Genomic DNA, 27,116 nt, shown 5'->3' with positions numbered 1-27,116 from the left:
CGAAGTACACTAAAAATAGCTCGAAAATCGCATTTTTAAATTTAAATTTTCACTTCAACCCTTGATAAATCTACCCCTAGCTAATGAAAGTTTGTACTTACTTGATACGAGTTGTTTTCAGAATCTGTGCAACCACATTCGCTTTCCTTCACACATCTATCTCCACTAAGGACATAGCCTTCATCACAGAAGCAACCCTCCACTGTGGAAGCTTTGCATTCTGTTTCTGACAATAGGTTGTGACAAGTGGCAGGGCATCCAGTTCCACAGGTTTGGTAATGGCTTCCACCAGGGCAAGACAGGGCTATAAGAGAGTACACAAAGGGTTGAACTCATATACAACATATTTACTTATAGTATGCCAAGCCGGCATCTTTAATGTCATCATTGACATCTCCCAGCCTTGCAACACAGCTAAAGAGCTGAATGCATGAGCCCTGATTGTATGTTTGTGTAGACTCTATTGGTCTGCAAATAAAGCCCCAGTGAATTGTTGGGTCTGAACGAACTTTAAAAAAAAAAAATGATCTGATTATCTGAATTATCTGAAGTACTGCTAGTAGCAAAGAATTAGACAGTATTAGTCAAGTAGTCATCAGCCGATCATCACTAGTTTCTTCTGGCACCCCCTTCCTTCAAGTTTTTTTTTAATAAGTATAGATTGGTGAAATATTCTTATAAGATGAAAATGTAAAAATATTGACGTTTGGCTAAATACTCACGACAGAATGTTGCCGATCTCCACTCTGTACAGACTCCAGCATTTGCACACTGCTGAGCATAGGCCTGCACCGCGTAGCATAAGGAGGTTGATTTGCTTTCCGTGAAGCACATGTCCAAAACACAATTCTCAAAGAAGTTGTCTGGATTTACTAAGGCATGGCAATTCTTGAAGATTCCTAAGTGTTTGTGTGAAAAGTTAAGAAAAAATCTAATTGGTAAATTGATAATCCAAAATTTACTAATGTTGTTTATAGTTAGTAGTCAACAGTACAGCTGTTTTATGAGACAATTGTGGTCAGACACCAAACATGTACATGCAGTAATATAAACTTCATGCAGCAAAGGGAAACATACATTCAAATCCATATACAATACTATAATTATGGTGATTACCTGTATTGTCTTTTATTATACCGCAGGCTGTATTTCTTGAGTATTCCTCTCTCAAAAGTGGATCACATACATCTAGATCTTGGCTTCCACATCTAGAGAATAATAAATAGTGCAAAGTTCAATTAAAATGAAGTACACATGCACTTACACTTCTGGCAACATAGTTTTGTTTTAATTAATTAAAAAAACATTTCTTTAAATCGCTGGTACAACAGTCCAACTATAGGTCTAATAGAGGCTTGTAAATTGCATAAAAGAAAAACATCAACTTAAATATGTTTCTAAAAGGCAGAGATGGAGGGATATTTGGTCTTTTACTGCTTATTTGAACTGACAGAGAGAATAAGAATGTGTCATAGCCAACTAGAGCATACTAAAAAAAATATATTTTGATCTATATAAATTATCTTTTGTTCATATTATTTAAGATTTTTAAATAATCTTGAACATAAATTTACACCTTAGATATCAAAATCAGTGTAAGTCTGATTTTACTTACTGTGTCTCATTAGATGATACTATCCAGCTGTCTCCAAGATCCTTGGTATCAGTGGCCATGCTTCCATCTTTTTTAACATTATCATCCCCAGATATTCCATTATAGTTGCCTGCAAATGGAAACAGTTATATGGCATATCGTTTAGCAATCACTGGATTTTTTTGATATTCATGTTTCCAACCTAAATGTTGACAAATATTGAGTACGTACCGCACAATCCGCAGAGATGGCCCTTGTAGATCGAAGGCAGAGAAATATCAACATAATGATTTCCATCAAACCTAACCCGTAGTCCAAAATCAGTTTCAAAAACCAAATAATTTCCATTGATGTAAGCGCTATAACTGTTTTTTATTGCCATGGGCAGATTTGATCTCCTTCCATTAATCTGTAATAGATGATAACGTATTATGTCAGAGTCAGTTCAAATCCAGAAAATGTGTTAAGACTTTAAATTCTACCTGTGGCAGATACGTTTTTGTCACTCTCCTATAGTCTTTTATTATTTTAAAGCAAAACCTTACATAATAATATAATAATAAGATCAATGATTAAAAATCCTTTATGCCACATATACATTTGAGAAAAATATCTTACATTAAACTTTTTGTTTTTCAGTATTGTGAATTCATCCTCGGAAATTTCAATATGCACTGATTGAACATATGACACTTTGGTGTTGGAATCTCTGTGCTCATTAGTGGTGTAGACATGGAAATCTGGAAGGCCGGCAGATGATGCATTGCAGGGCTTGGACAGAGTGTAGCTGCAATTTCCCATGTAATGATGAACTGCACCATCAAATGTGTTGTAATGAGGATCTCCAGAGGCACTGCAGGAGGCGTCGGCTGAAATAAAGTACAAGAGCATTAAGTGACCTTTTTGGTTTCTGATCATATCCAGTATGTCTGTATGTTAGAAAAGACAGTGCAGCAGTATGTTGGCCGTTCATTCTGGCCACACGTTTCATATCGCCAAAATATTACTAGATAGATAGATAGATAGCATTATAATTAATGCAAACGACAGTGGGGCTCATTGATAAACACTGGACAAGAAAGCACCTGGGCAATAACTCATAGCAAATAGTGATGGGCGAATAAATTCAGCAGGCGCCGGCGAATAAATTTGCGAAACTGTCAAGAAAATTCGCAGGTGAAAAATCAGCCGCGGCAAAAAAAATAGCTTATAAAAATTATCATGCATCAGAATTATTCAGACGCCCATTGACTTTAATGCATTTGGACAAAATAGGCGCACATATAAAAATTGTCACGGGCGTCGAAATTGACGCGTGACAAAATAATTTTGCCGCCCATTGACTTCAATGCGTTTCATTCATTTTTCTGGACAAATTTGCCCATCACTCATAACGACCAATCAGTGATGATCTTTTTCTGCCAGCTGCAGGTTGAACAGTGAAAGCAAACATCTGATTGGTTGCTATGGGTTACTGCCCAGGTGCAAATTTGTCCAGTGTTTATAAATGAGCCCCAGTGTTTCCTTTCTGACAATCCATTTATCTTTAGCTGGTGCAAGGGATTTGTGTAGTAGCACAAATCGGATATCCATCTGAGAAACCATAACAGAATCCAGTATTTTTCTGGTGCAGTCAAAATATTTAGTTATAGGTTATATGACAAAAGCAAATTTGCCAGATAATGTGCACCTTGCCCCTGTGCTGGTTGTTTCAACTATATGTGCAAAATGGAGTTGCGTCAGTTACTGTATACAGTATGATCAGCACCTGCTAGCGCTGCATATATATGGGTAGGATGCACATGTAATGGCACAACCTCTAACCTGCACTTCATTCAGGGAATGATAAGAGCAAGGCTTCTCTGTATTTAAAATACAGCCCCTAGTATTAGTAAATACTCCTCCTGAATTATAATCAACATTTCAAGGCACTTCTAATGGTTGTCATTGGAGGGACAGATTTCTGCTTTTGATAAGCACAGAAAATCATAGATGACCTTTAAAAGCAAGGAAAAATTAGCAAACTTTATAATAAAAGCTCTTATATGCCAATTTTTGTATTCACATTACATCACATTGCTTATTACATACAAAACGTCTTTTACAAAACAAAAACTGTTAATGTTATTGAATTTGAGGCTGCATGCATGCAATAATGTTAATTTACTTACATGAAATGTATCCTGTTGTGGTAGCAGGTGTCCTAGTGGTGGGACCAGGTGTAGTAGCAGTTGTTGTGGTGACACCAGTTGTAGTAGCAGTTGTTGTGGTGACACCAGTTGTAGTTGCAGTCGTTGTGGTGATGGTGGGATCTAATAAAAAGCAACATGTAAGCAATATTGTTTAGCATAGCAAAGGTTTTCTTTTTATATTGTGTTTAGTTGATTAAAACTTGTATTGTAACAGATAGGCTTTAGACTTTACAGGTCAAGTTATAACAGAAGAGACTTATCTGGATGTTCAGCCAATTTTAGCTACAGGCTTATTATCGCCACAAAGCAATAATAATATTTACCACATATGGTGTTATTCTTCCAGTCTTCCAGAGAAACCCCTTTAGATTCACAGATTGCTGCATAAGATGCTAAGACATTGCAGAGTTGCTCATTGCTTCCTCCTGTGACACACTGGTCAAAGACACAACTCTCAAAGTATCCATGAGGTTGGATGTAGCTATAGCATGATCTAAATGGACCATCAATCTGTTTTAGAATCCAGCATCTATTTTGAGCCTCTTGCAGTAGCGGGGGAGAGCATGTTGGTGGAGAAGGAGGAGTATCGTCACATCTGTAAAGAAATTATCAGTCTTGGTAATTGATAAAATTAACTGCTTTTTTTATATCTCCACAATGCCACTCATCATTCATAATGGATTTATTAAATACTATGGGTCAGCTTGAGTTTTTGCTCCTGAAATGTACACATGTATAGAATAGCAATAAATGTTACTCACATCCAGTTATCATCAGGTACTCTCCAGCTGCTTCCAAATTCATTGACGTCGGACACAACAGTCCCATTGGGTGTCATGAAGTCGTCATTGCGGTTTTCATTGTATGTTCCACAAAGGCCACACAATGTACCTTTGTAATTTTCCTTGACCTTGACAAAGAGCTCATGGTCTCCATTAAACTCAAGCTCAAGACCAAAATCTGCTGTCACTTTTACATACTGGCCATTCTGTACAATGCTTATTCCAGACACAGTAACTGGGAGTGTAACGGAAGTACCATTTATCTGAAAAAAATGCATAAGGAATTGTTAATTCATGCCACATCCTTCCATGATTTGATAAAACTTAGAAGGGTAATTTGTTGAAAAAGCAGATAAACTCCGAAGTCAGATCAAGGTAGGAATTTCATGATAGCAAAGCTAAAAATAATGAGAAGTAATAGCAATGATTTTAGTATTTTACTTACAAGAACCATGTTATTCTTTTCCAAAAGTATGTGCAGTCCATCCACCGTGAGGGCCACTGAATTAATGGCAGTCCAGTCTGGGTTTCCTCTGTGTTCATTTCTTGTTGTGACAATAAAGTTGTTTGATGTGTTTTCACATGTCTCTGTGACTGTATAGTTACAAGATCCCTGGAAGTGATGAAGCGTTCCATCAAAGGTATAGTAGTGAGGGTCTCCATATATGTGGCAAATTGCAGTACTTGGTGCATAGCAGCCCATTGTTCCATTCTGAACTTTACAAATTTCATCTTTGGCACATGATATTGAATGACACTCCATATTGTTATTGCCTTTACATGTACAACTGTTCTCACAGTTTCCTTGCACAAATATTTCTCCTTCCTGTAAGTACATGTATTAAATTTAATGAAAATCTGTATTATAATATACCTTTTGATAAAAGCACAAATGGTAAGCAAAAGCTTTTTTACTTACACTGTAGTATGTGCCATTATACAAGCAACCACAGCTGGATTCATGAACACATGTTCCTCCACTTAAGACGTATCCATCATCACATTCACATCCTTCTGTACATGGCAGACTGCAGTTATCCGTGGGAGCTAGATTGAGACATGTAGCTGGGCAGGCACTCATGCATGGATTAAAGTGACTATGATTCTGACACGTGGGCTCTAAAATAAAACAAAATGTCTAATTATAGTTTTCATTATTTACAGTTTAATGATTTACATATTCATGGATATGTTATTATAAAGAAGATTTGTTTAAAAGCAAAGGAAACTGCAAATAAAATAATATAATACATAAGAAATACATTTGTTTATAGTTTCATGCACTTGTACATGTAATATAAGCAATTGAATATGAATAAAAATGTTCCACAAGTATATAATCCGCCATACACCTTTAAGATATGACATAGTCAGACAAATAGAATTACAATATAATACTTGATATTTATATTTGAGAAATAACTGTGTTAAAAAAAAGATGTGAGTATATCACAGTATGTTATGTTTTATAGGATATAGAACCACATACCACAACCGGTGCTGTTTCTCCAGTTTAGAGTCAAACCTTCCTTCTGGCAAGCAGCAGCATAAGATCCCAATAAACTGCATAGAATATCTTTATCTCCATCCAGAGCACAAAGATCAAAAATACAACTCTCAAAGAAACCTCCTGGGCTGATTACAGAATTACAAGTATAGAAAGGACCATCTTTACTTGTAAGCAGACCACAGAATCCATCGCTTTTATAAAGCTCGTACTTCTCTGGAGTACAGTCAGGTGGAGGTGGAGGTACAGGATCATCAGGGTGGCATAGAGGGTCCTCATCATATGCAATCCAACTATGCCCAAGCTCTTCAGAAGTCAGTGCTTGCTGTCCATTTGGCATCATAAAGTCATCTTTTTTGCGGTTGTTGAAGTTTCCACAAATTCCACAAGTAAGTGAGGAATAAGTGCTGGGGACCTTTACATCAATATCGGTATCAGTATCATAGGAAACTGTAAGTCTGAAATCAGTCTCTAGGTTCACTTGCTTTCCAGTCCAGGTCACTGTCACTAATCCTCCAACTAAGCTCACTGGAAGAGTTGTCCAGATCTTGTTAACCTATCATAAATTAAAAAATGGAATTAGTACCTTTACCTTTAATTTTTGTGTAAAAATAGACTAGATTTTTGTTGGAAGATCTTACCAGCACCCGATTCTGTTCATTTCTCATAATTTGTATATGTTGGCCATAAACCTCTATTATGACCCACTCCACAAAAGACACTGATGGCTCTCCCCGATGCTGGTTTTTGGCTTCAACGTTGAAATATGGTAGCGAAGAGGAACTGTCACATAATTTGGCAAGAGTATAAGTGCAGAGCCCCATAAAGTTATGGTTCTGCTTATCAAAGGTGTCATAGTGGGGGTCATTGTGGACCCTACAGATTCCAAAGGTGTAATAATAACATCCAGGAACTCCATTTGATATTCCGCAATACTGATTTCCTGGGCATGCATCTTCAGTACAGACCAAGCCGCTACCTTCTGATGGGCATCTGCATTTTGAGGAACAGGTATCGTCAGACCAAAATTCATCGCCTACTGGGTAATATTTATCATCTTGCCAACATCCACACTGGTCTTTTGGAACACATTTAGTATCATAAAGAACATATCCAGGATCACAGAAACAACCTTCAGCACATGGGCGACTGCATTTGGATGGTGCTTCTTTGTTGACACATGTTGAAGGGCAGCCTGTTCCACAGGGCTCATAATGACTGTTTGGTGGACATTTAAGAGCTACAAATAAAATGTAAAAATAAACTTACAATAGGAATTGAGCAGGTTATGCCAATATTTTTGTTAAAAAATGTATTTGTTGTACTCACGACAGAAAGTGTCATTTCTCCATGGCTGTACTGTGACTCCATGTGACTGGCAGGCATCTGCATAAGACTGAAGGCTGTCACATAGGGTTCCATTATCCAGTTTCACTTCACACAGGTCATATACACAGTTCTCAAAGTAAACTCTTGGGTCTATCACATGATGACACTCTTTAAATGGCCCGTTTACATTAGTAATAATACCACAATAGGTGTTGCTGGATATTAAATGATTTTCATCCTCAGTACAATTTGTTTTATTTTCCACTGCTGGAGGACAGCTGTAAAATAGATGAAGAGATTAGTTTTCGAATGCTTTGTTAATAAATTAGTCAATACAAATGCAATCATACTGAAAAGAATGGTTTTTGGTATTATGGCAGCTAAAAACTTACACTGTATCATTTTCAACCTGCCAGCTGTTACCAAGGCTGTTGGAATCTGATTCTAGATTACCATCTGGGTTTAAGAAGTCATCAGCTTTATCTCCATTGAAGTTCCCACAAAGCCCACAAACGCTATTATAGTATTCGCCTGGAATAGTCACTGTTGCTCTATGGCTTCCATCATATGATACTTGAAGGCCAAAGCCTGTTGTTACAAAAACATTGGTTCCACTGAGGAAGATTTCAACATCCGGTGGTAGACTAACAGGAAGTGTTACTTGTTGTCCATTCACCTAGAAATATAACATTATTGTTGTTAGAATATACAAGAACCAATCTCATTCCTGACATTAAAATTCACTCTTTTTTAAAAGCTTATTACTATTTCATCTGAGCTTTTTTAGAGCTAGATCATTATGTGTGTCAGTATTATGGTAAAAGAAGGAGAACCTCAGGAAAAGTTCATGTTTTGATTAAACATTTTTCTGGTTTGGTCATACGCAGTACACCTTTTATCTACTGGGCCTCAAACTACATATCCAATGAGTCTTTGGGGAAAATTTACTTACCTTCAAAGGTAGTGAAGTAGCACTAGCGTTTATTTGTCAAGCAAAGCGAAGTTACGCTAGCGATGCCTAATTTGCATACGCGCCAAGTTTAAGTACAAAGGACGTATATGTAGCAGCAAATACATTACACTACACAAGCCTGGGAAAGCTTCATAAAATAAAATAGAGTTGTTATTTTGGACTATACATGTGCCCACTGTATAGTTTAGGTGCCATATGTTAAGAAATGTAGGGGGGAAGGAGGGTATCCCCAAAAAAATTTACTATCTTTTTCAGCCCATCACCCTTAAAAAAGTAAAAGACGCCAGCGTTTTTTGGGACTTAGAAAAGAATTCAACTTTTTTTGAAGTAAGCCCTATCTACTCTCTTGCACTTCGCCTGGTCTGAGGTGGTGAAGGCAAGTCTGGCGCAAGAGGTAACGTTCAGTAAAATGCCCAAGTTAGTGAATTAGCACAGTTACGCCCCTTCGCCATAGCGCAACTTCGCCTGGTGTAAGGGTGCGAATTAGCGCTAGAGTAGGTCCACTTTGCTAGTGAATTTATGCCAGCACCCGTTAGTAAATCGGCGAAGTAACGAAATGATGTCACGCTGGCGAATTCGTGAATTTGCCCCATTGTGTATCTCCCCTTTTAAACAGTTTTCTATGTACTGAATATATGGAATATATGGAATGAACCAACTCAATAAATGAGCCAATATCTTTTTTCAGTAGTGTCAGGAGAATGGGTAACAGAATTCTACCCCATAATGTCTACCTGCTAATAACTTGTTGATTTATGAATTGATTTACTGTATTGCTTAGCTGTTTCTTTATGCATCAGTATATCTCATTGTAGACATCATTTCAGTTTAAGTTCTATTTGAAGTTATTGGTCGGGATATTTGTACATGTATGGGATCTATTATATGTAAACACCTTATTCAAAAATGTCTGAAATGTGTTAATACCATTATCCAGTGTCATGTTAAACAAATAATCAAATTTAGACATATTTGCCTTTTTGTACAATAAAATGCAATGGTATTGTTCATGATGTTAACTAAGTCAGATCTCATAGCTGTACACATTCAAGAAATCCTGAATGATCTTACCTTAACCTTTCTGACTTTCTCCAAAGTGATCCTGTACCCATATACATGCACGTTCACAAATTGCACATAAGATACATGAGTCAAGCCATTTCTAAGATCATTTGCTGCTTCAACAGTGAAGTCTGTCAAGTTGGCATCAGTTGTACAGAGCTTAGATAGTGTGTAGGTACAGACGCCCATGAAATGGTGGACCTGTTTATCAAAGGTGTAATAATGGGGGTCTCCTGATACCTCACAGTAACCTACAGAAAATAAATGTACAATCAGAAACCAGAGAAAAATCACAATCAATAAACTAATTACGTTTTGCATAAAAGTGCTATCATTATGCATTTTAATATTTTGTTATTATTTTACAATATATTTTTTTGTTTTAAATCTTTATTTGCATTGCATTAAAGACGTCCTTTCATTATGGAGGAAATTCAGTACATGGTGCTGCAATGTATAGTATAGTTTAGTTCGGCCCAGCACCTAGCCAAGCTGACCAGATGTCCAAGGCAACCCAGCTGGCCCCCTTGCCCCTCCCGTGTGCAAATGCAAATAAGCTGGTGCGCGTGCGAACAAGCAACTTTAGGGCGGTGTAGGGACAAGGCCCCACATTAGGGGTAGGCTACATATTAGGTACTCAACTTAGAATAATAGAATAATAAAACCAGGTTTCTCTTACCTGGTTCATAACACCCTGGAACTCCATTTATAACTCCACAATTCTGATTTTCCAAGCACGACTCTTCAGTACAGACTAAGCCACTGCCTGCAGATGGGCATCTACATTTCAAAGTGCAGGTGTCATCAGACCAAAATTCATCACCCACTGGATAATATTTATCATCTTGCCAACATCCACACTGGTCTTTTGGAACACATATGTTATCATAAAGAACATATCCAGGGTCACAGAAACATCCTTCAGCACATGGGCGATTACAGTTGTTTGGTGCATGTGGGTTGACGCATGTTGATTGGCAGCCTGTGCCACAGGGTTCATAATGACTGTTTTGTGGACATTCAAGAGCTGTAAATACAATTTAAAAAAGGAACTTAAAATAGCAATATACCATATACATTTAAAAATTACAGCGTCTTTTTACAAAAACTGAACTTGCAGGTGATTAAAATGTGACTATAATCACAATGTTTGATTGATACATGTATTTGTTGTACTTACGACAGAAAGTCTCATTTCTCCATAGCTCTACTGTGACTCCGTGAGACTGACAGACATCTGCATAAGACTGAAGGCTGTCACATAGGGTTCCATTATCCAGTTTCACTTCACACAGGTCATATACACAGTTCTCAAAGTAAACTTCTGGGTCTACCACATGATGACACTCTTTAAATGGCCCATTTTCATTAGTAATCATACCACAGTAGCTGTTGCTGGATATTACAATTTTTTCATCCTCAGTGCAAGTTCCATTATTGCCATCAGTTGGAGGGCAGCTGTGAAATAGATTAAGAGATTTTTATTCCAATGCTTTGTTACCAATGCAATAAATCAATTATGCTTCCAATAAAATGTTATAGTGAGTAAAATGTAGTTTGTAATTCAAGGAAGAATATAGAAATGTCAAGTAACTTACACTGTATCATTTTCAACCTGCCAGCTGTTACCAAGGCTGGTAGAATTTGGTTCCAGGTTACCATCAGGGTTTAAGAAGTCATCAGCTTTATCTCCATTGAAGTTTCCACAAAGCCCACAAACGTTATTTGCATATTCGCCAGGAAGAGATACTGTTGCTTTATGGCTTCCATCATATGAAACTTGGAGGCCAAATCCTGTTGTTACAAACACACTAGTTCCACTGAGGAAGATTTCAACATCTGGATGGAGGCTAACAGGAGGTGTCACTGGTTGTCCGTTCACCTAGAAATATACAATTATTGTCAACATACTGTATATACAAATGCAAGTCTCCTTCCTGACACTAGAATTCACCTGTTTTACCAATGCCATAGGCATATTACTTTCCATCTCAACTTTCTTAGGGCTCAAAAAGAAGGAGAAACTCAGAAATGATTTGATCTCTGAGATGCATGGTACAATAGTTTCATTGAGACTCAAACTACATTTCCAACATGGGTTTGTCTATAAACCCTTTTTCAGAACATTTTCTTTGTATTGAATATATGGAATTCAATAAATTAGCATTTCACTTTCATTTTCAAGGGTTAGTGCCTGTGTGATGGAAATCTTCCACATAACATCTGTCTGCTATTAATTTTACTATTACTGCATTTACACTGCAACATGTCTCTTTTTAGACACCCATTGAGATTGTTTCATTTGAAGTTTTTGGATAGGATATTTGTACAATACTGGATCAATTATCTGTAAACTGTTTACTGATAAAGCACTGAAATATGGCAATGCCATTACCTACAGTGTTCTGTATAAAAAGATATTCTTGAGATTTGACAGATTTGCCTTTTTTGTTATAAAATGTCAATATTTATTGGCATTGGTGTTATCTAAGCTAGACTAAATCCATGTTGATGGCATTACCTTTCTATTTCAAGGTTGAAATGTGTTTAGTAGACATAAGACATGCTTCTCCACATCATGGAAAACCCCGATCGCAAGCATTCTGCATAATAAATATCCTATCTGTACACATGCATCTATTAACAGTTGACTTGATCTCACCTTAACCTTGTTATCTAAGCAAGGCTAAATCCATAGTGATGGCAAAACATTTCTATTTCTAGGCTGAGATGTGTTTTAGCCATATTAAGGAAAATCCAACGTCCCATGCGTTCTGGATAATAGATCTTATATTTGTATATATGCACCTCCTGACTTGATCTCACCTTAACCTTACGGACTTTCTCCAGAGTGATTCTGTATTCATATACATCCACGTTCACAAATTGCACATAAGATACTTCAGTCCAGCCATTCCTGATGTCATTTGCTGCTTCAACAGTGAAGTCCGTCAAGTTTGAATCATTTGCACAGAGCTTAGATAGTGTGTAGGTACAGATTCCCATGAAATGGTGGATTTGTTTGTCAAATGTGTAATAATGGGGGTCTCCAGATACCTCACAGTAACCTATAGGGAATAAGTTCATTATCAGAAACCAGATTTAAATAAAGTACTGCAATCCATTAAACTATTAACGTTTTTAAACTTTTTTTTATTAATTTTACAATTTTTTTTAAATGGTATGGTGTCATTAAAGCAGGCTTTGTATTATAGAGGAAATGTAGTACATTCTTGCATATGGTCACATAATTTGGGACCTATGGGCACCATCACCACTCACACTCACTAGTCTCATTTCCCACTCAACAATACTGATCAATGTAAATGTAAATGGAGGGTTGACTTTTGGAAACAGGAATTGTCTGATATAAGCAGTGGGGTAGGACTGCAATTTCTAAATGAGTCATCTCTGCCTGCAACCTACCTTATAGTTACACCATTGTTTGTATAATATTAACTTACTCCTTTTTAAAGATGTATATTTTTTTTAACTTAACCATACTAATTTGTAATATATCTGCGTCTCATGTGTAGTTCATCACTTATTGCTATGCACAAACAAAGCTTTCATATGCTTTTCCCATTTTAAAAAGTTTTAAACAATATACTTGCATCCTCCCTCTGTGTATTATTATCCACTTCTCATAATGAGCAGATAACATGAATACACGATCAAATAAGAATAATAATTACTAAACAAATGCACACCCATATACACAAATACATGTATAGAATCGTATTCATTGTACCTGGATTTGGTTTATTGTAACACCCTGGAATTCCATTTGTAACTCCGCAATACTGGTTATCCAAGCACGACTCTTCAGTACAGACTAAGGCGCTGCCTGGTGATGGGCAACTGCATTTTAAAGAGCAGGTGTCATCAGACCAAAATACATCGCCCACTGGATAATGTTTATCATCTTGCCAACAGCCACACTGGACTTCTGGAACACATTTGGTATCATAAAGAACATATCCAGGGTCACAGAAACATCCTTCAGCACATGGGCGACTGCAGTTGTTTGGTGCATGTGGGTTGACGCATGTTGATGGGCAGCTTGTGCCACAGGGCTCATAATGACTGTTTGGTGGACATTTAAGAGCTGTAAATAAATAAATAAAAATTGCACTTTCAACAAAATGTATGGTAAACATTTAAAAACAATTTTTTAAATAAAATTTAAATTGCAGATGTACAATGGAGCAGGTGATGCTCACAGTGTTTGATTAGCAATGTATTTGTTGTACTCACGGCAGAAAGTGTCATTTCTCCAAGGCTGTATTATGACTCCGTGAGACTGGCAGGCGTCTGCATAAGACTGAAGGCTGTCACATAGGGTTCCTTTATCCAGTTTCACTTCACACAGGTCATATACACAGCTCTCAAAGTAAACTTCTGGGTCTACCACATGATGACACTCTTTAAATGGCCCGTTTACATTAGTAATGATACCACAGTAGCTGTTGCTGGATATTATATCATTTACATCCTCTGTGCAATTTGTTTTATTGCCCACTGCTGGAGGGCAGCTATAAAAAAAGATTAAGATATTATTACTCTAATGCTTTGTTAACAAATTATTCAATTCAAATGCAATCATACTGAAAATAACGTTTTATGGTATTATGGCAGCTAAAAACTTACACTGTATCATTTTCAACCTGCCAACTGTTCCCAAGGCTGTTAGAATCTGATTCCAGATTACCATCTGGGTTTAAGAAGTCATCAACTTTATCTCCATTGAAGTTCCCACAAAGCCCACAAACATTATCCCAATATTCTCCAGGAAGAGTCACAGTTGCTTTATGGCTTCCATCATATGAAACTTGGAGGCCAAAGCCTGTTGTTACAAACACACTAGTTCCACTGAGGAAGATTTCAACATCTGGTGGTAGACTAACAGGAAGTGTTACTGGTTGTCCATTTACCTAGAAATATACAATTATTGTTAGAACATATAAAGCACCTACAGTATATAAAGTACATGCCTATTATCTCCCATTTTAAACTGTTTTTTTAGAGCTAGATTATGGTTTGAGTCAGTATTATGGTAAAAAGGGAACTCAAGAAAAAAAGCATTTTTAATTTAAATTAAAATTTTATCTCCCAGATTATTTGGTCTTTAAGAAATACAGTAAATAGTCAGTTCATGCTCTTTCTTACATTTTGATATGCATTAAATATATACCACATTCCCTATACATAGATAACCAAACCACTAAATTAACATATATCATATCTTCAGTAAATAATACCCGAATTATGGAATCATATCTATGCTAGAATAAATTCATGTTGAAAACAATCATACTATTTTTTTTAATAATATTGACATGGTTTTAGTAGCCTTCATAGATGATGCTCTACATCAGGGGTCCCTAACCTTTTTTTTTTATACCCGTGAGCCACATTCAAATGTAAAAAGAAGGGTAGCAACACAAGCATGAAAATGTTCCTGGGGGTTCCAAATAAGGGCTGTAATTGATTATTTGATAGCCCCTATGTTCACTCGCAGCCTACAGGAGGCTCTATTTTGTAGTACGCCTGGTTTTTATGCAACCTAAACTTGCCTCCATGCCAGGAATTCAAAAATAAGCACCTGCCACAGAGGCCACTGAGAGAAACTTCCAAGGGATTAGTGAGCAACATGTTGCCTGTGAGCCACTGGTTAGGGATCAATGCTCTACATTATGGAAAACCTCAAAGCAGTCTGTATAACATATCCTACAACTGTCAACATAAATCTAATAATGCCTGATGTGATCTTACCTTAACCTTGCGGACTTTCTCCAGGGTGATTCTGTACTCATATACATCCACATTCACAAATTGCACATAAGATACATGAGTCAAACCATTTCTGAGATCATTTGCTGCTTCCACATTAAAGTCAGTCAAATTCACATCATTTTTGCAAAGCTTTGATAGTGTGTAGGTACAGAGCCCCATGAAATGGTGGACCTGTTTATCAAAGGTGTAATAATGGGGGTCTCCTGATACTTCACAGTAACCTACAAAAACATTTTTTATTATAAGCTAGAGAAAAATACCACAAATCATAAAATTAATAAGGCATTATGCAAAATGTATTACTATCCAAGTGGCTCACTATCCAATTAATGTCCCCCATTATGATTATTATACTTTTTCAAAGATCTTATGATTATTTAACAGTATGTTTTAAAAAAACTGTATAATAACATTGTATCAAAGAGGGCTTTGCTTTACAGACCAAATGCCACATTGTGCTACATTGTATGGTTTAATATTTGCATTGAGTGGTGCAACCACCCATACTCATGGGCTCCACTCTCCCCACAACAGTGCTAGATGTACAGTAAATACTGGGCTTATTGTGGGACATGAACAAGAGTCAATGCCACTGGTCCTTATTGGGGCCTTTCTATCTGCAGGTCTCCCCTAAAGTTTGCAAAATACACCTTCCTTTTAAAAAGTAAATTTACTTTTAAAAAAGTATTCTTTCTTGAGTTAGTAAAGCATCTGCTGCTTCTGCATGTAGTATCATGTATTAATACAATGTATTGATACAGTATTGATATTGAGCCCCCCAAAAAAACACTTTATAAACACTTTTTAAAAATATGCTTGAATCCTCTCTTTTTGCATGACTATTCAAGGTAAAGGTATACAGCGTTAAGACATGATCAAATAAGAATTATAACTATATATATATACACAAATGTACACTTGTACATACATACTGTAATCATATTTGTCATACCTGAATCTGGTTTATCATAACACTCTGGAACTCCATTTGGAACTCCACAATACTGGTTATCCAAGCACGACTCCTCAGTACAGACTAGAGCACTGCCTGCTGATGGGCATCTACATTTTAAAGAGCAGGTGTCATCAGACCAAAATTCATCGCCCACTGGATAATATTTATCATCTTGCCAACATCCACACTGGTCTTTTGGAACACATATGTTATTATAAAGAACATATCCAGGGTCACAGAAACATCCTTCAGCACATGGGCGATTACAGTTGTTTGGTGCATTTGGGTTGACGCATGTTGATGGGCAGCTTGTGCCACAGGGTTCATAATGACTGTTTTGTGGACATTCAAGAGCTGTAAATACAATTTAAAAAAGGAACTTAAAATAGCAATATACCATATACATTTAAAAATGACAGCGTCTTTTTACAAAAAACTGAACTTGCAGGTGATTAAAATGTGCCGTGGAAAAGACTATAATCACAATGTTTGATTGATAAATGTATTTGTTGTACTTACGACAGAAAGTCTCATTTCTCCATAGCTCCACTGTGACTCCGTGAGACTGACAGACATCTGCATAAGACTGAAGGCTGTCACATAGGGTTCCATTATCCAGTTTCACTTCACACAGGTCATATACACAGTTCTCAAAGTAAACTTCTGGGTCTACCACATGATGACACTCTTTAAATGGCCCATTTTCATTAGTAATCATACCACAGTAGCTGTTGCTGGATATTACAATTTTTTCATCCTCAGTGCAAGTTCCATTATTGCCATCAGTTGGAGGGCAGCTGTGAAATAGATTAAGAGATTTTTATTCCAATGCTTTGTTACCAATGCAATAAATCAATTATGCTTCCAATAAAATGTTATAGTGAGTAAAATGTAGTTTGTAATTCAAGGAAGAATATAGAAATGTCAAGTAACTTACACTGTATCATTTTCAACCTGCCAGCTGTTACCAAGGCTGGTAGAATTTGGTTCCAGGTTACCATCAGGGTTTAAGAAGTCATCAGCTTTATCTCCATTGAAGTTTCCACAAAGTCCGCAAACATTATTTGCGTATTCGGCAGGAAGAGATACTGTTGCTTTATGGCTTCCATCATATGAAACTTGGAGGCCAAATCCTGTTGTTACGAATACATTAGTTCCACTGAGAAATATTTCAACATCTGGTGGAAGGCTTTCAGGGAGTGTTACTGGTTGTCCATTCACCTAGAAATATACAATTATTGTTAAAATATATACAAAGTCTCAATATGCTTATGGACACTGAATTTCAAAGTTTAACTAGTGCCATAGGTTTATTACATGGCACCTTAGTTTGTTTTTAGAGCTAGGTCATGGTTTGTGTCAACATTATGGGAAAATATATGTTTTAATGAAAAATGTTGGTAATTTGGTCTCTGGGATTCATGGTACAATAGTTCTACTGGGTCTCAGGCTACATTTCCAACCAGTCTTTGTGCATTTACCCTTTCAACAATTGTCTGTGTACTGAAAATATAGAATTAACCCTCTCAATAAATTAGCATATCTCTTCCATTGTCAGTAGTTAAATAATGCCCGGGGAATGGAATCCTACCCTATCACATCTCCCTGCTATTAACTTGTTGGTTTATTGCTGGATTTACAGTAATGCTTAGTTGTTGTTTTATACAGCAATATATCTCTTTGTAGGCATCTTTTACTTTTGCTTTATTTGAAGTTTTTGGACAGGATATTTGTACAGGTATGGGATCTATTATCTGTAAACTCTTCATTTATAAGACTCTGAAATATGGCAATGCCATTATGCCCGGTGTTCTATTTAAAATATTGTTCATTCATTTTGACAGCTTTGCATTTTTGTGTTATAAAATGATAGTACTTATTGTTTGTGATGTTAACTAAGCTAGACTAAATCCATGTTGATGGCAAAACATGTGTATTTCAAGGTTACAGTGTGTAGTAGCCATATTAAGGAAAATCCAAAGTCCCAAGCATTCTGGATAATAGATCCTACAACTGCAAAGATAAATTTACTGATGTGAGCTTACCTTAACCTTGCGGACCTTTTCCAGAGTGATTCTGTAGCCATATACATCCACATTCACAAATTGTACATACGATACATGAATCAAGCCATTTCTGAGATCATTTGCTGCTTCCACATTGAAGTCCGTCAAGTTTGAATCATTGGCACAGAGTTTGGATAGTGTGTAGGTACAGACGCCCATGAAATGGTGGATCTGTTTATCAAAGGTGTAATAATGAGGGTCTCCTGACACCTCACAGTAACCTACAGAAAATACAATTGTATCAGAAACCAGAGTAAAAATAAAGTATCACAAACTATAAAACTATTAACATTTGCAGCAAAAGGTATTATATTGGGGCTCAATATGTAATATAGAGGTTGTGTCTCTAGCTTCTTGGTGGCATCCCCTATAGTTACACCCCATCATTCATTATTAAAATAAACCTTTTTCAATTTGATTTAAACATTTTTTTTTATTAAAACATGCTAGTTTGTAATACATATGTTGTTTATGCATACTTTATAACTTATTGTTATGTAAAACAAATCCCACATAAGCTTTTCCCTTTATAAACACTTAGGGGCAGATTTATCAAGGGTCAAAGTGAATTCGAGGGAATTTTCGAAGTAAAAAAATTCGAAATTCGAAGTAATTTTTTGGATACTTTGACCATCGAAAAGGATACTACGACTTCGATTTTACTTTGAATTAGATTAGTATTTTTTACTTCAAAATTCAACCCTTGATAAATCTGCCCCTTATAAACAATATTCTTGCATCTTCCCTCTCCGTATTATTATCCACTATATATATGGTCATGCAACATTAATACACAATCAAATAATAATAATTATTATATACACACAAACGCACACCTATGTACCTAAATACATACATGCAAAGAATTTTCTACATCATACCTGGATTAGGTTTATTGTAACACCCTGGAATTCCATTTGTAACTCCGCAATACTGGTTATCCAAGCACGACTCTTCAGTACAGACTAAGGCACTGCCTGCTGATGGGCATCTACATTTTGAGGAGCAGGTGTCATCAGACCAAAACTCATCACCCACTGGATAATATTTATCATCTTGCCAACAGCCACACTGGTCTTCTGGAACACATTTGGTATCATAAAGAACATATCCAGGGTCACAGAAACATCCTTCAGCACATGGGCGACTGCAGTTGTTTGGTGCATGTGGGTTGACGCATGTTGATGGGCAGCTTGTGCCACAGGGCTCATAATGACTGTTTGGTGGACATGTAAGAGCTGTATATAAAAAAAAAAATAACTTTAAATAGGAATATATGATAAACATTTAAAAACAATTATTTGCTGTTGATTAAAATGGAGCAACATCGCATTGAGCAGGTGATGCTGACAATGTTTGATTAGGAATGTTTTTGTTGTACTTACGGCAGAAAGTGTCATTTCTCCAAGGCTGTATTATGACTCCGTGAGACTGGCAGGCGTCTGCATAAGACTGAAGGCTGTGACATAGGGTTCCATTATCCAGTTTCACTTCACACAGGTCATATACACAGTTCTCAAAGTAAACTCTTGGGTCTATCACATGATGACACTCTTTAAATGGCCCGTTTACATTAGTAATGATACCACAGTAGCTGTTGCTGGATATTATATCATTTTCATCCTCTGTGCAATTTGTTTTATTGCCCACCGCTGGAGGGCAGCTATAAAAAAAGATTAAGATATTACTACTCTAATGCTTTGTTAACAAATTAGTCAATACAAATGCAATCATACTGAAAATAATGTGTTATGGTATTATGGCAGATAAAAACTTACACTGTATCATTTTCAACCTGCCAACTGTTCCCAAGGCTGTTCGAATCTGATTCCAGATTACCATCTGGGTTTAAGAAGTCATCAGCTTTATCTCCATTGAAGTTCCCACAAAGCCCACAAACTTTATCCCAATATTCTCCAGGAAGAGTCACTGTTGCTTTATGGCTTCCATCATATGAAACTTGGAGGCCAAAGCCTGTTGTTACAAACACACTAGTTCCACTGAGGAAGATTTCAACATCCGGTGGTAGACTAACAGGAAGTGTTACTGGTTGTCCATTCACCTAGAAATATAAAAGTATTGTTAGTATATTTACAAATCACCAATCTTTTACTTTGCAGTGAAATTTGACTTCAGTAGCACAGGCTTATTACTACTTAATTTTTTAGAGCTTGATTGTGGTTTGTGTCAGCATTGTTATAAAAAGCACAGGAAAAGCATATATTTAATTAAAGTCTTTCTTAAAGCAACTCTTTCGAGTGATCATGTGCCTTCAGAAGGAGCCAGCACTTTATGATGGAACTGCTTTTTTGGCAGGCTGTTGTTTCTTCTACTCAATTTTACTGAATGTGTTGCAGTGGGATTAATTTTATTATTGAGTGCTGTTCTTAGATCTACCAGGCAGCTGTTATCTTGTATTAGGAGCTGGTTACCTTCCCATTGTTCTGTTGTTAGGTTGCTGAGGGGGATGGGTGATATCACTCCAACTTGCAGTACAGCAGTAAAGAGTGACTGAAGTTTATCTGAGCACAAGTCACATGACTGGGGGCAGCTGAGAAACAGACAATATGTCTAGCCACGTGTCAGAATTCAAAACTAAATATGAAAAAAATCTGTTTGCTCTTTTGAGAAATGGATTTCAGTGCAGAACTCTGCTGGAGCAGCACTATTAACTGATGTGTGTTGAAAAAAAATCTTTTTTCCTATGACATTATCCCTTTAAGATGTGCTCCACATTCTTGAAAACTCCCAGTCCTAAGCATTCCGTATAACAGAACCTACAACTGCAAACATAATTTTACTAATGTGATCTCACCTTAACCTTGCGGACCTTCTCCAGAGTGATTCTGTATCCATATACATCCACATTCACAAATTGCACATAAGATACATGAGTCAAGCCATTCCTGAGATCATTTGCTGCTTCCACATTGAAGTCCGTTAAGTTTGAATCATTTGCACAGAGCTTGGATAGTGTGTAGGTACAGACGCCCATGAAATGGTGGATCTGTTTATCAAAGGTGTAATAATGGGGGTCTCCTGACACCTCACAATAACCTACAGAAAATACATTTTCATCAGAAACCAGAGAAAAATACTACAAACCATCAAACAAATATGTATTTAATTGTATTTAATTGGGGCTCACTATCTAAGTAATGTCCCCTTAAGTGACCATTATTCTATTTCACATTTTTTCTCATCATCCTACAATATAACAGTTGAACTGTGTTGCATTAAAGGGGTTACATTACAGAGGCATACATTGTGCTGCAAATGTGGTCCTGTTAAAAATGTGCATTTTTATAATCCAAAAACTCGAATTGGTTGAGTTTTCGGCGAAAAAAAACTTGAATTGCCCGAACTAATCGAGTTTTGGAGCGGAACCCACCAAAAGAACTCGATTATCATGAAGGCTGTAAACATCTTCAAATGGTTTAAGGGACCTCTGCCATTGACTCCTACATGACCTCGACAGGTTTTATATGGTGTATTTTCTAATTCAAGCTATTTTCAGGGTCAGGGTCTAATAAATGAATTTTGACCAAAAAAATCACCTCTAAAACTCAAATTTCGTGGAAAACACAATTCAAACCTTAATAAACAACCCCCTAAATAATAACAAAATAGACTAAATACAGTGTATATACAGTATATGCATGCATACACATAAATGCACACACATATATTATATACACATTTATATTACAGTCATCATACCTGGATCGTGTGGTGGCACAGTTGGTGGCACAGCTGGTGTTGTAGTTTTTGCTGAGGTGGATGTTATAATGATATCTGTTCCACAAAAAGAATGAAAAATGCTTAAAATGTATGTAGATGTAATACAAGTCATAACTAAAAAGGCTACATAAATAGAACAAATATTTGCATTTTGCCATGCATTAGGACCTGTTATCCAGAATGCTCAGGACTTGGGTTTTTCTGGATAAGGCATCTTTCCATAATTTGGATCTTCGTACCAAGTCTACTAGAAAATCATTTAATTATTAAATAAACCCAATAGGATTGTTTTGCTTCCAGTAATGATTAATTCTATATTAGTTTGGATCAAGAACAAGGTACCTTTTTATTATTACAGAAAAAAAAGGAATCATTAAAAAAAAATAGTGGTGTAGTTGGATAAAATAGAGTCTATGGGAGATGGCCTACCAGTAATTTGGAGCTTTCTGGATAGCAGGCTTCCGGATAACTGATCCTATATCTGTATTTAGGCAGTTACCATTGCAATTGTAAATTTTTTAAGATTTCCTTATATTTATGGTGCCAAACAAGATTTATTACATTCATGGTGCATTGGTGAAATGCTTTTTTTCTATTTGCATGTGAAGAAGTAAAGTTTATTAGAATATTCTTTGAACAAAGTTGTTCACATTGCACTTTTTTTTTCTAATGTTTGTTTCATTTATCATTATGGGTTGCTAGACCTGGTGAAAATGTATTTTCCTAAACTGCTCCCTGGGGGCTGGTTTCTTATTAGTCAACTGGTGGTTTCTGGTAATTTGAGGTAAAAAAAAAAATCAGAATGAGTTTTTTGTTTTCTTCCAGTTTTTTTTCCACTGTTGTTTTTCTTTAAAAGGTCAGGTTTTAGTTGACAAGCTTTTTTTTTTTTTTTTTTTTTAAGAAAAAAAGATTGTGTGGGAATAAAGACATTAATATTAAGAAAATGAGCACAATTAAAATTCCTCAGTCTTTTCATATTCTATCATGTCAATATACAGGAATTTTGGATAATTATAACCTTTGTTCTAGCACACACATTTTAATTCACAGGAAAGCCTATAAGTTTAATGTTTTAGCTCAACATTTAACAATATTTGTATATTGATTTTAAAATGTAATTGCTACCTCTGCAGGGCTGCAAAAACATACCTATTAATTTATATAATTACCTGGAGTACTGTCTGTTGCTGGTCCTGGAGTTCCATCTGTTCCAGGGCTTCCAGTATTGTCAGTTACAGGGGCAGTGCCATTAGCTGGAGGTGATTCAGTGATTCCAGTTACACAGCCTGGTGGTGTATTAACAGTTACAGAGACTGTAGTGTCAAGTACAGTACTGGTTACTTTGTCGCTAGCAGTTTCAGGACTTGGAGTTCTGGTTATTACAGAGCCTGGAATGCTACCCGTTACTTGGCCTTCGGTTATGTCTGTTACAGGGCTGCCAGTGACATCAGATACAGGTGCTGTAGTGATATCAGTTACAGGGGTTGGAGTTTCTGGTTCTGGAGTGAGGTCAGTTACAGGTTCTGGGGTACTCTTTGTTATGGGGCCTGGACTTACAGGGCCTGCAGTTTTGTCAGTTACAGTGCCAGGTTCAGGGCTTAGGGAACTGGCAGTTTCAGGGCCTGGACTGGTCTTAGGTAGATCTGGAGTTTTATTAGTTTCTGGTCCTGTACTTGTATCTGTTACAGGATCTGGAGTCAAAGGTTCTGCTGAGCTTCCAGGTTCAGGAGTAGTAGTATCTGGAGTTTTATTGGTTTCTGGTCCTGCACTTGTATCTGTTACAGGATCTGGAGTCAAAGGTCCTGCTGAGCTTCCAGGTTCAGGAGTAGTAGTATCTGGAGTTTTATTGGTTTCTGGTCCTGTACTTGTATCTGTTACAGGATCTGGAGTCAAAGGTCCTGCTGAGCTTCCAGGTTCAGGAGTAGTAGTAGCTGGAGTTTTATTGGTATCTGGTCCTGTACTTGTATCTGTTACAGGAGCTGGAGTCAAAGGTCCTGCTGAGCTTCCAGGTTCAGGAGTAGTTGTATCTGGAGTTTTATTGGTTTCTGGTCCTGCACTTGTATGTGTTACAGGATCTGGAGTCAAAGGTCCTGCTGAGCTTCCAGGTTCAGGAGTAGTAGTATCTGGAGTTTTATTGGTTTCTGGTCCTGCACTTGTATCTGTTACAGGATCTGGAGTCAAAGGTCCTGCTGAGCTTCCATGTTCAGGAGTAGTAGTATCTGGAGTTTTATTGGTTTCTGGTCCTGTACTTGTATCTGTTACAGGATCTGGAGTCAAAGGTCCTGCTGAGCTTCCATGTTCAGGAGTAGTAGTATCTGGAGTTTTATTGGTTTCTGGTCCTGTACTTGTATCTGTTACAGGATCTGGAGTCAAAGGTCCTGCTGAGTTTCCAGGTTCAGGAGTAGTAGTATCTGGAGTTTTATTGGTTTCTGGTCCTGTACTTGTATTTGTTACAGGATCTGGAGTCAAAGGTCTTGCTGAGCTTCCAGGTTCAGGAGTAGTTGTATCTGGAGTTTTATTGGTTTCTGGTCCAGCACTTGTATGTGTTACAGGATCTGGAGTCAAGGGTCCTGCTGAGCTTCCATGTTCAGGAGTAGTAGTATCTGGAGTTTTATTGGTTTCTGGTCCTGTACTCGTATCTGTTACAGGATCTGGAGTCAAAGGTCCTGCTGAGCTTCCAGGTTCAGGAGTAGTAGTATCTGGAGTTTTATTGGTTTCTGGTCCTGTACTTGTATCTGTTACATGATCTGGAGTCAAAGGTCCTGCTGAGCTTCCAGGTTCAGGAGTAGTAGTATCTGGAGTTTTATTGGTTTCTGGTCCTGTACTTGTATCTGTTACAGGATCTGGAGTCAAAGGTCCTGCTGAGCTTCCAGGTTCAGGAGTAGTAGTATCTGGAGTTTTATTGGTTTCTGGTCCTGTACTTGTATGTGTTACAGGATCTGGAGTCAAAGGTCCTGCTGAGCTTCCATGTTCAGGAGTAGTAGTATCTGGAGTTTTATTGGTTTCTGGTCCTGTACTTGTATGTGTTACATGATCTGGAGTCAAAGGTCCTGCTGAGCTTCCAGGTTCAGAAGTAGTAGTATCTGGAGTTTTATTGGTTTCTGGTCCTGTACTTGTATATGTTACAGGATCTGGAGTCAAAGGTCCTGCTGAGCTTCCAGGTTCAGGAGTAGTAGTATCTGGAGTTTTATTGGTTTCTGGTCCTGTACTTGTATGTGTTACAGGATCTGGAGTCAAAGGTCCTGCTGAGCTTCCAGGTTCAGGAGTAGTATAAGATGTTGGGCCATCTGAAGAAAAAAATAAGTCAGCATATTAGTTTACCATATTATATGCAGAGTAGCATGATATTGTTAAGATATTTCTTTGTTAGTTTGTATTAAAATAGACTTGGCAATACATAAAACAAATGCTGAAGATTATGGTTCAGTATATTGTTAGACAATATTTTAGGATGTGTCATTATCTTTGCAGACTTATGGGGCAGATATTCCTTTGCAATCCTCTTCTCTAGTCATTTTTCTGTCCTTTTATGCATCATGAGATAAACATGCATCAATATAAGGCCTATCTGGGGTGATCAGATATTACCAGTCTGGCATTTCAGCAACAGTGATGCTGTCCCATCAAGATCTACCACTGCTACTAAATTGTCAGAGCACAGCCCAAGAACAGTGTCCTAAATGTATTTAAAATGATACACATTCTGCATAAATCTTCATTTTTTATGTTATGATAAAGCAATAAAAACTAATATGGTTAAAAAATGATGCACATTCTGGGCAATTGTGTTACTAAACATATCAAGTTTTCATAAATGTACATTATCTAAATAGCGCCTACAAAGTCTTTCCAACCTATGTCATTTCAGTTGTTCTGATAGTAATTATATTACAGCATCAAAATCCTGCAGTGCAGCTTCAGATTAAATCTCAGAGCAGTTTGGTCTGAATGCTATTCAGCCATAAGGCATGACTGAACTGCCGCATTGTGAAGCTAACAGATTTTATCTCTTGGTTTAACAATTCCTGCTGTCTGCTTAAATAGAGAATATGAATTGTATCCTCATGTATACACTGTACTGTATTTGTCTACATAGTAAAGGTACTTTAAAACAGATAATCACAGCAATATGTTATTAGATATTTGAAACTGAACACAATATAGTTACCAGTTGGTGTTGTGAGTGATGTTGTACTTGGTTGTGCTGCCAAAAAAACAAACAGGTGAAGAAATTGTTAAAATGAGTACAGAATAAATACATGTGTTATATGGAACGTATACTGACTTTATAATTGTTTACAGTGAGTTTTTTTATTCAGAATATGTGTTACATTTACCTGTTGCTGTTGGTGATGAATCTGGTGGAAGTGATGGTCCTGCCAAAAACAAACAGGTTAAACTGATTGACATGAGAACAGAATAAAGCAATACGGTATGCGCTATGACTCTTACTCTCAAAACACAGTTTATTTGCTTTAAACATAATTACACCAAATAAGGAAAACACATAGGGGCCTGTTTATCTTGCTGTGTCTAACTATTTAAGATGGAAAAAATGGTGCAAAAAGTGTTCTTTATTTATAAAATAAATAGTACATTTATAAAGGTATGTGTTTTCTTTTACCGCTCACCTTATCTAAAGGAGAACTAAAGCTTAACTAAAGAAGTAGGATATAAATGTTGTTTATTATGTGTTGGGCTTCTGTACCAGTCCAAAGCAACCACAGGCCTTTAGCAGGGAAGATCTGTGTCTCCAAAGATGTCCCAGTAGCTCCCTATCTTCTTTTATGCTGATACACTGCACATGCTCTGTGCTGCTGTCACTTACTGAGCTTAGAGACCTACTCACACTATACAGTACACATAGAATAGAAATGTCCCAATATAAGGCTGATTAGTAATCAATACCGATAATTAATACATGGCAGCACAGAAACCAATGCAACTTGCTTCAAAATGTAATAATCAGCCTTGTAACATCAGCTTATATTACAGGCCAACCTCATTTTCTATTTGATAATTAGTGACGACCCCTAAGCTTAGCTTCTCCACAGCTGCTCAGATCCCACTGAGCATGTGAGTGTCACAGACACTTTCCAACATGGTGACCCCCTGTGAC

The 27,116-nt window shown here is 36.9% G+C and overlaps 1 protein-coding gene across 1 annotated transcript in view; it reads right to left on the bottom strand.

Annotated features, from left to right (window-relative positions):
- Positions 1 to 27,116, bottom strand: part of LOC121393934 (IgGFc-binding protein-like) — a 51,064-nt gene that overhangs the window by 12,575 nt on the left and 11,373 nt on the right. Inside the window, exons 12-47 of the mRNA XM_041563786.1 lie at positions 26,335 to 26,373; positions 26,166 to 26,201; positions 23,167 to 25,284; positions 21,977 to 22,051; positions 21,072 to 21,313; positions 20,035 to 20,318; positions 19,642 to 19,919; positions 19,138 to 19,494; positions 18,236 to 18,477; positions 17,128 to 17,411; positions 16,710 to 16,987; positions 16,188 to 16,544; positions 15,215 to 15,456; positions 14,090 to 14,373; positions 13,697 to 13,974; positions 13,191 to 13,547; positions 12,266 to 12,507; positions 11,038 to 11,321; positions 10,620 to 10,897; positions 10,119 to 10,466; positions 9,449 to 9,690; positions 7,797 to 8,080; positions 7,405 to 7,682; positions 6,717 to 7,315; positions 6,058 to 6,631; positions 5,488 to 5,687; positions 5,014 to 5,394; positions 4,548 to 4,831; positions 4,110 to 4,381; positions 3,766 to 3,906; positions 2,213 to 2,463; positions 1,826 to 2,003; positions 1,616 to 1,724; positions 1,117 to 1,208; positions 723 to 899; positions 102 to 304 (exon numbers count right to left, since the gene is read on the bottom strand). Coding sequence (XP_041419720.1) covers positions 102 to 304; positions 723 to 899; positions 1,117 to 1,208; positions 1,616 to 1,724; positions 1,826 to 2,003; positions 2,213 to 2,463; positions 3,766 to 3,906; positions 4,110 to 4,381; positions 4,548 to 4,831; positions 5,014 to 5,394; positions 5,488 to 5,687; positions 6,058 to 6,631; positions 6,717 to 7,315; positions 7,405 to 7,682; positions 7,797 to 8,080; positions 9,449 to 9,690; positions 10,119 to 10,466; positions 10,620 to 10,897; positions 11,038 to 11,321; positions 12,266 to 12,507; positions 13,191 to 13,547; positions 13,697 to 13,974; positions 14,090 to 14,373; positions 15,215 to 15,456; positions 16,188 to 16,544; positions 16,710 to 16,987; positions 17,128 to 17,411; positions 18,236 to 18,477; positions 19,138 to 19,494; positions 19,642 to 19,919; positions 20,035 to 20,318; positions 21,072 to 21,313; positions 21,977 to 22,051; positions 23,167 to 25,284; positions 26,166 to 26,201; positions 26,335 to 26,373 — 11,168 coding nt within the window. The remainder of the gene's footprint in view (positions 1 to 101; positions 305 to 722; positions 900 to 1,116; positions 1,209 to 1,615; positions 1,725 to 1,825; positions 2,004 to 2,212; positions 2,464 to 3,765; positions 3,907 to 4,109; positions 4,382 to 4,547; positions 4,832 to 5,013; positions 5,395 to 5,487; positions 5,688 to 6,057; positions 6,632 to 6,716; positions 7,316 to 7,404; positions 7,683 to 7,796; positions 8,081 to 9,448; positions 9,691 to 10,118; positions 10,467 to 10,619; positions 10,898 to 11,037; positions 11,322 to 12,265; positions 12,508 to 13,190; positions 13,548 to 13,696; positions 13,975 to 14,089; positions 14,374 to 15,214; positions 15,457 to 16,187; positions 16,545 to 16,709; positions 16,988 to 17,127; positions 17,412 to 18,235; positions 18,478 to 19,137; positions 19,495 to 19,641; positions 19,920 to 20,034; positions 20,319 to 21,071; positions 21,314 to 21,976; positions 22,052 to 23,166; positions 25,285 to 26,165; positions 26,202 to 26,334; positions 26,374 to 27,116) is intronic.

The sequence above is a fragment of the Xenopus laevis genome, chromosome 5L, assembly GCF_017654675.1.
Source record: "Xenopus laevis strain J_2021 chromosome 5L, Xenopus_laevis_v10.1, whole genome shotgun sequence".
Classification (NCBI taxonomy): Eukaryota; Metazoa; Chordata; class Amphibia; order Anura; family Pipidae; genus Xenopus; species Xenopus laevis.
This window is presented reverse-complemented; position numbering and strand designations above follow the sequence as displayed.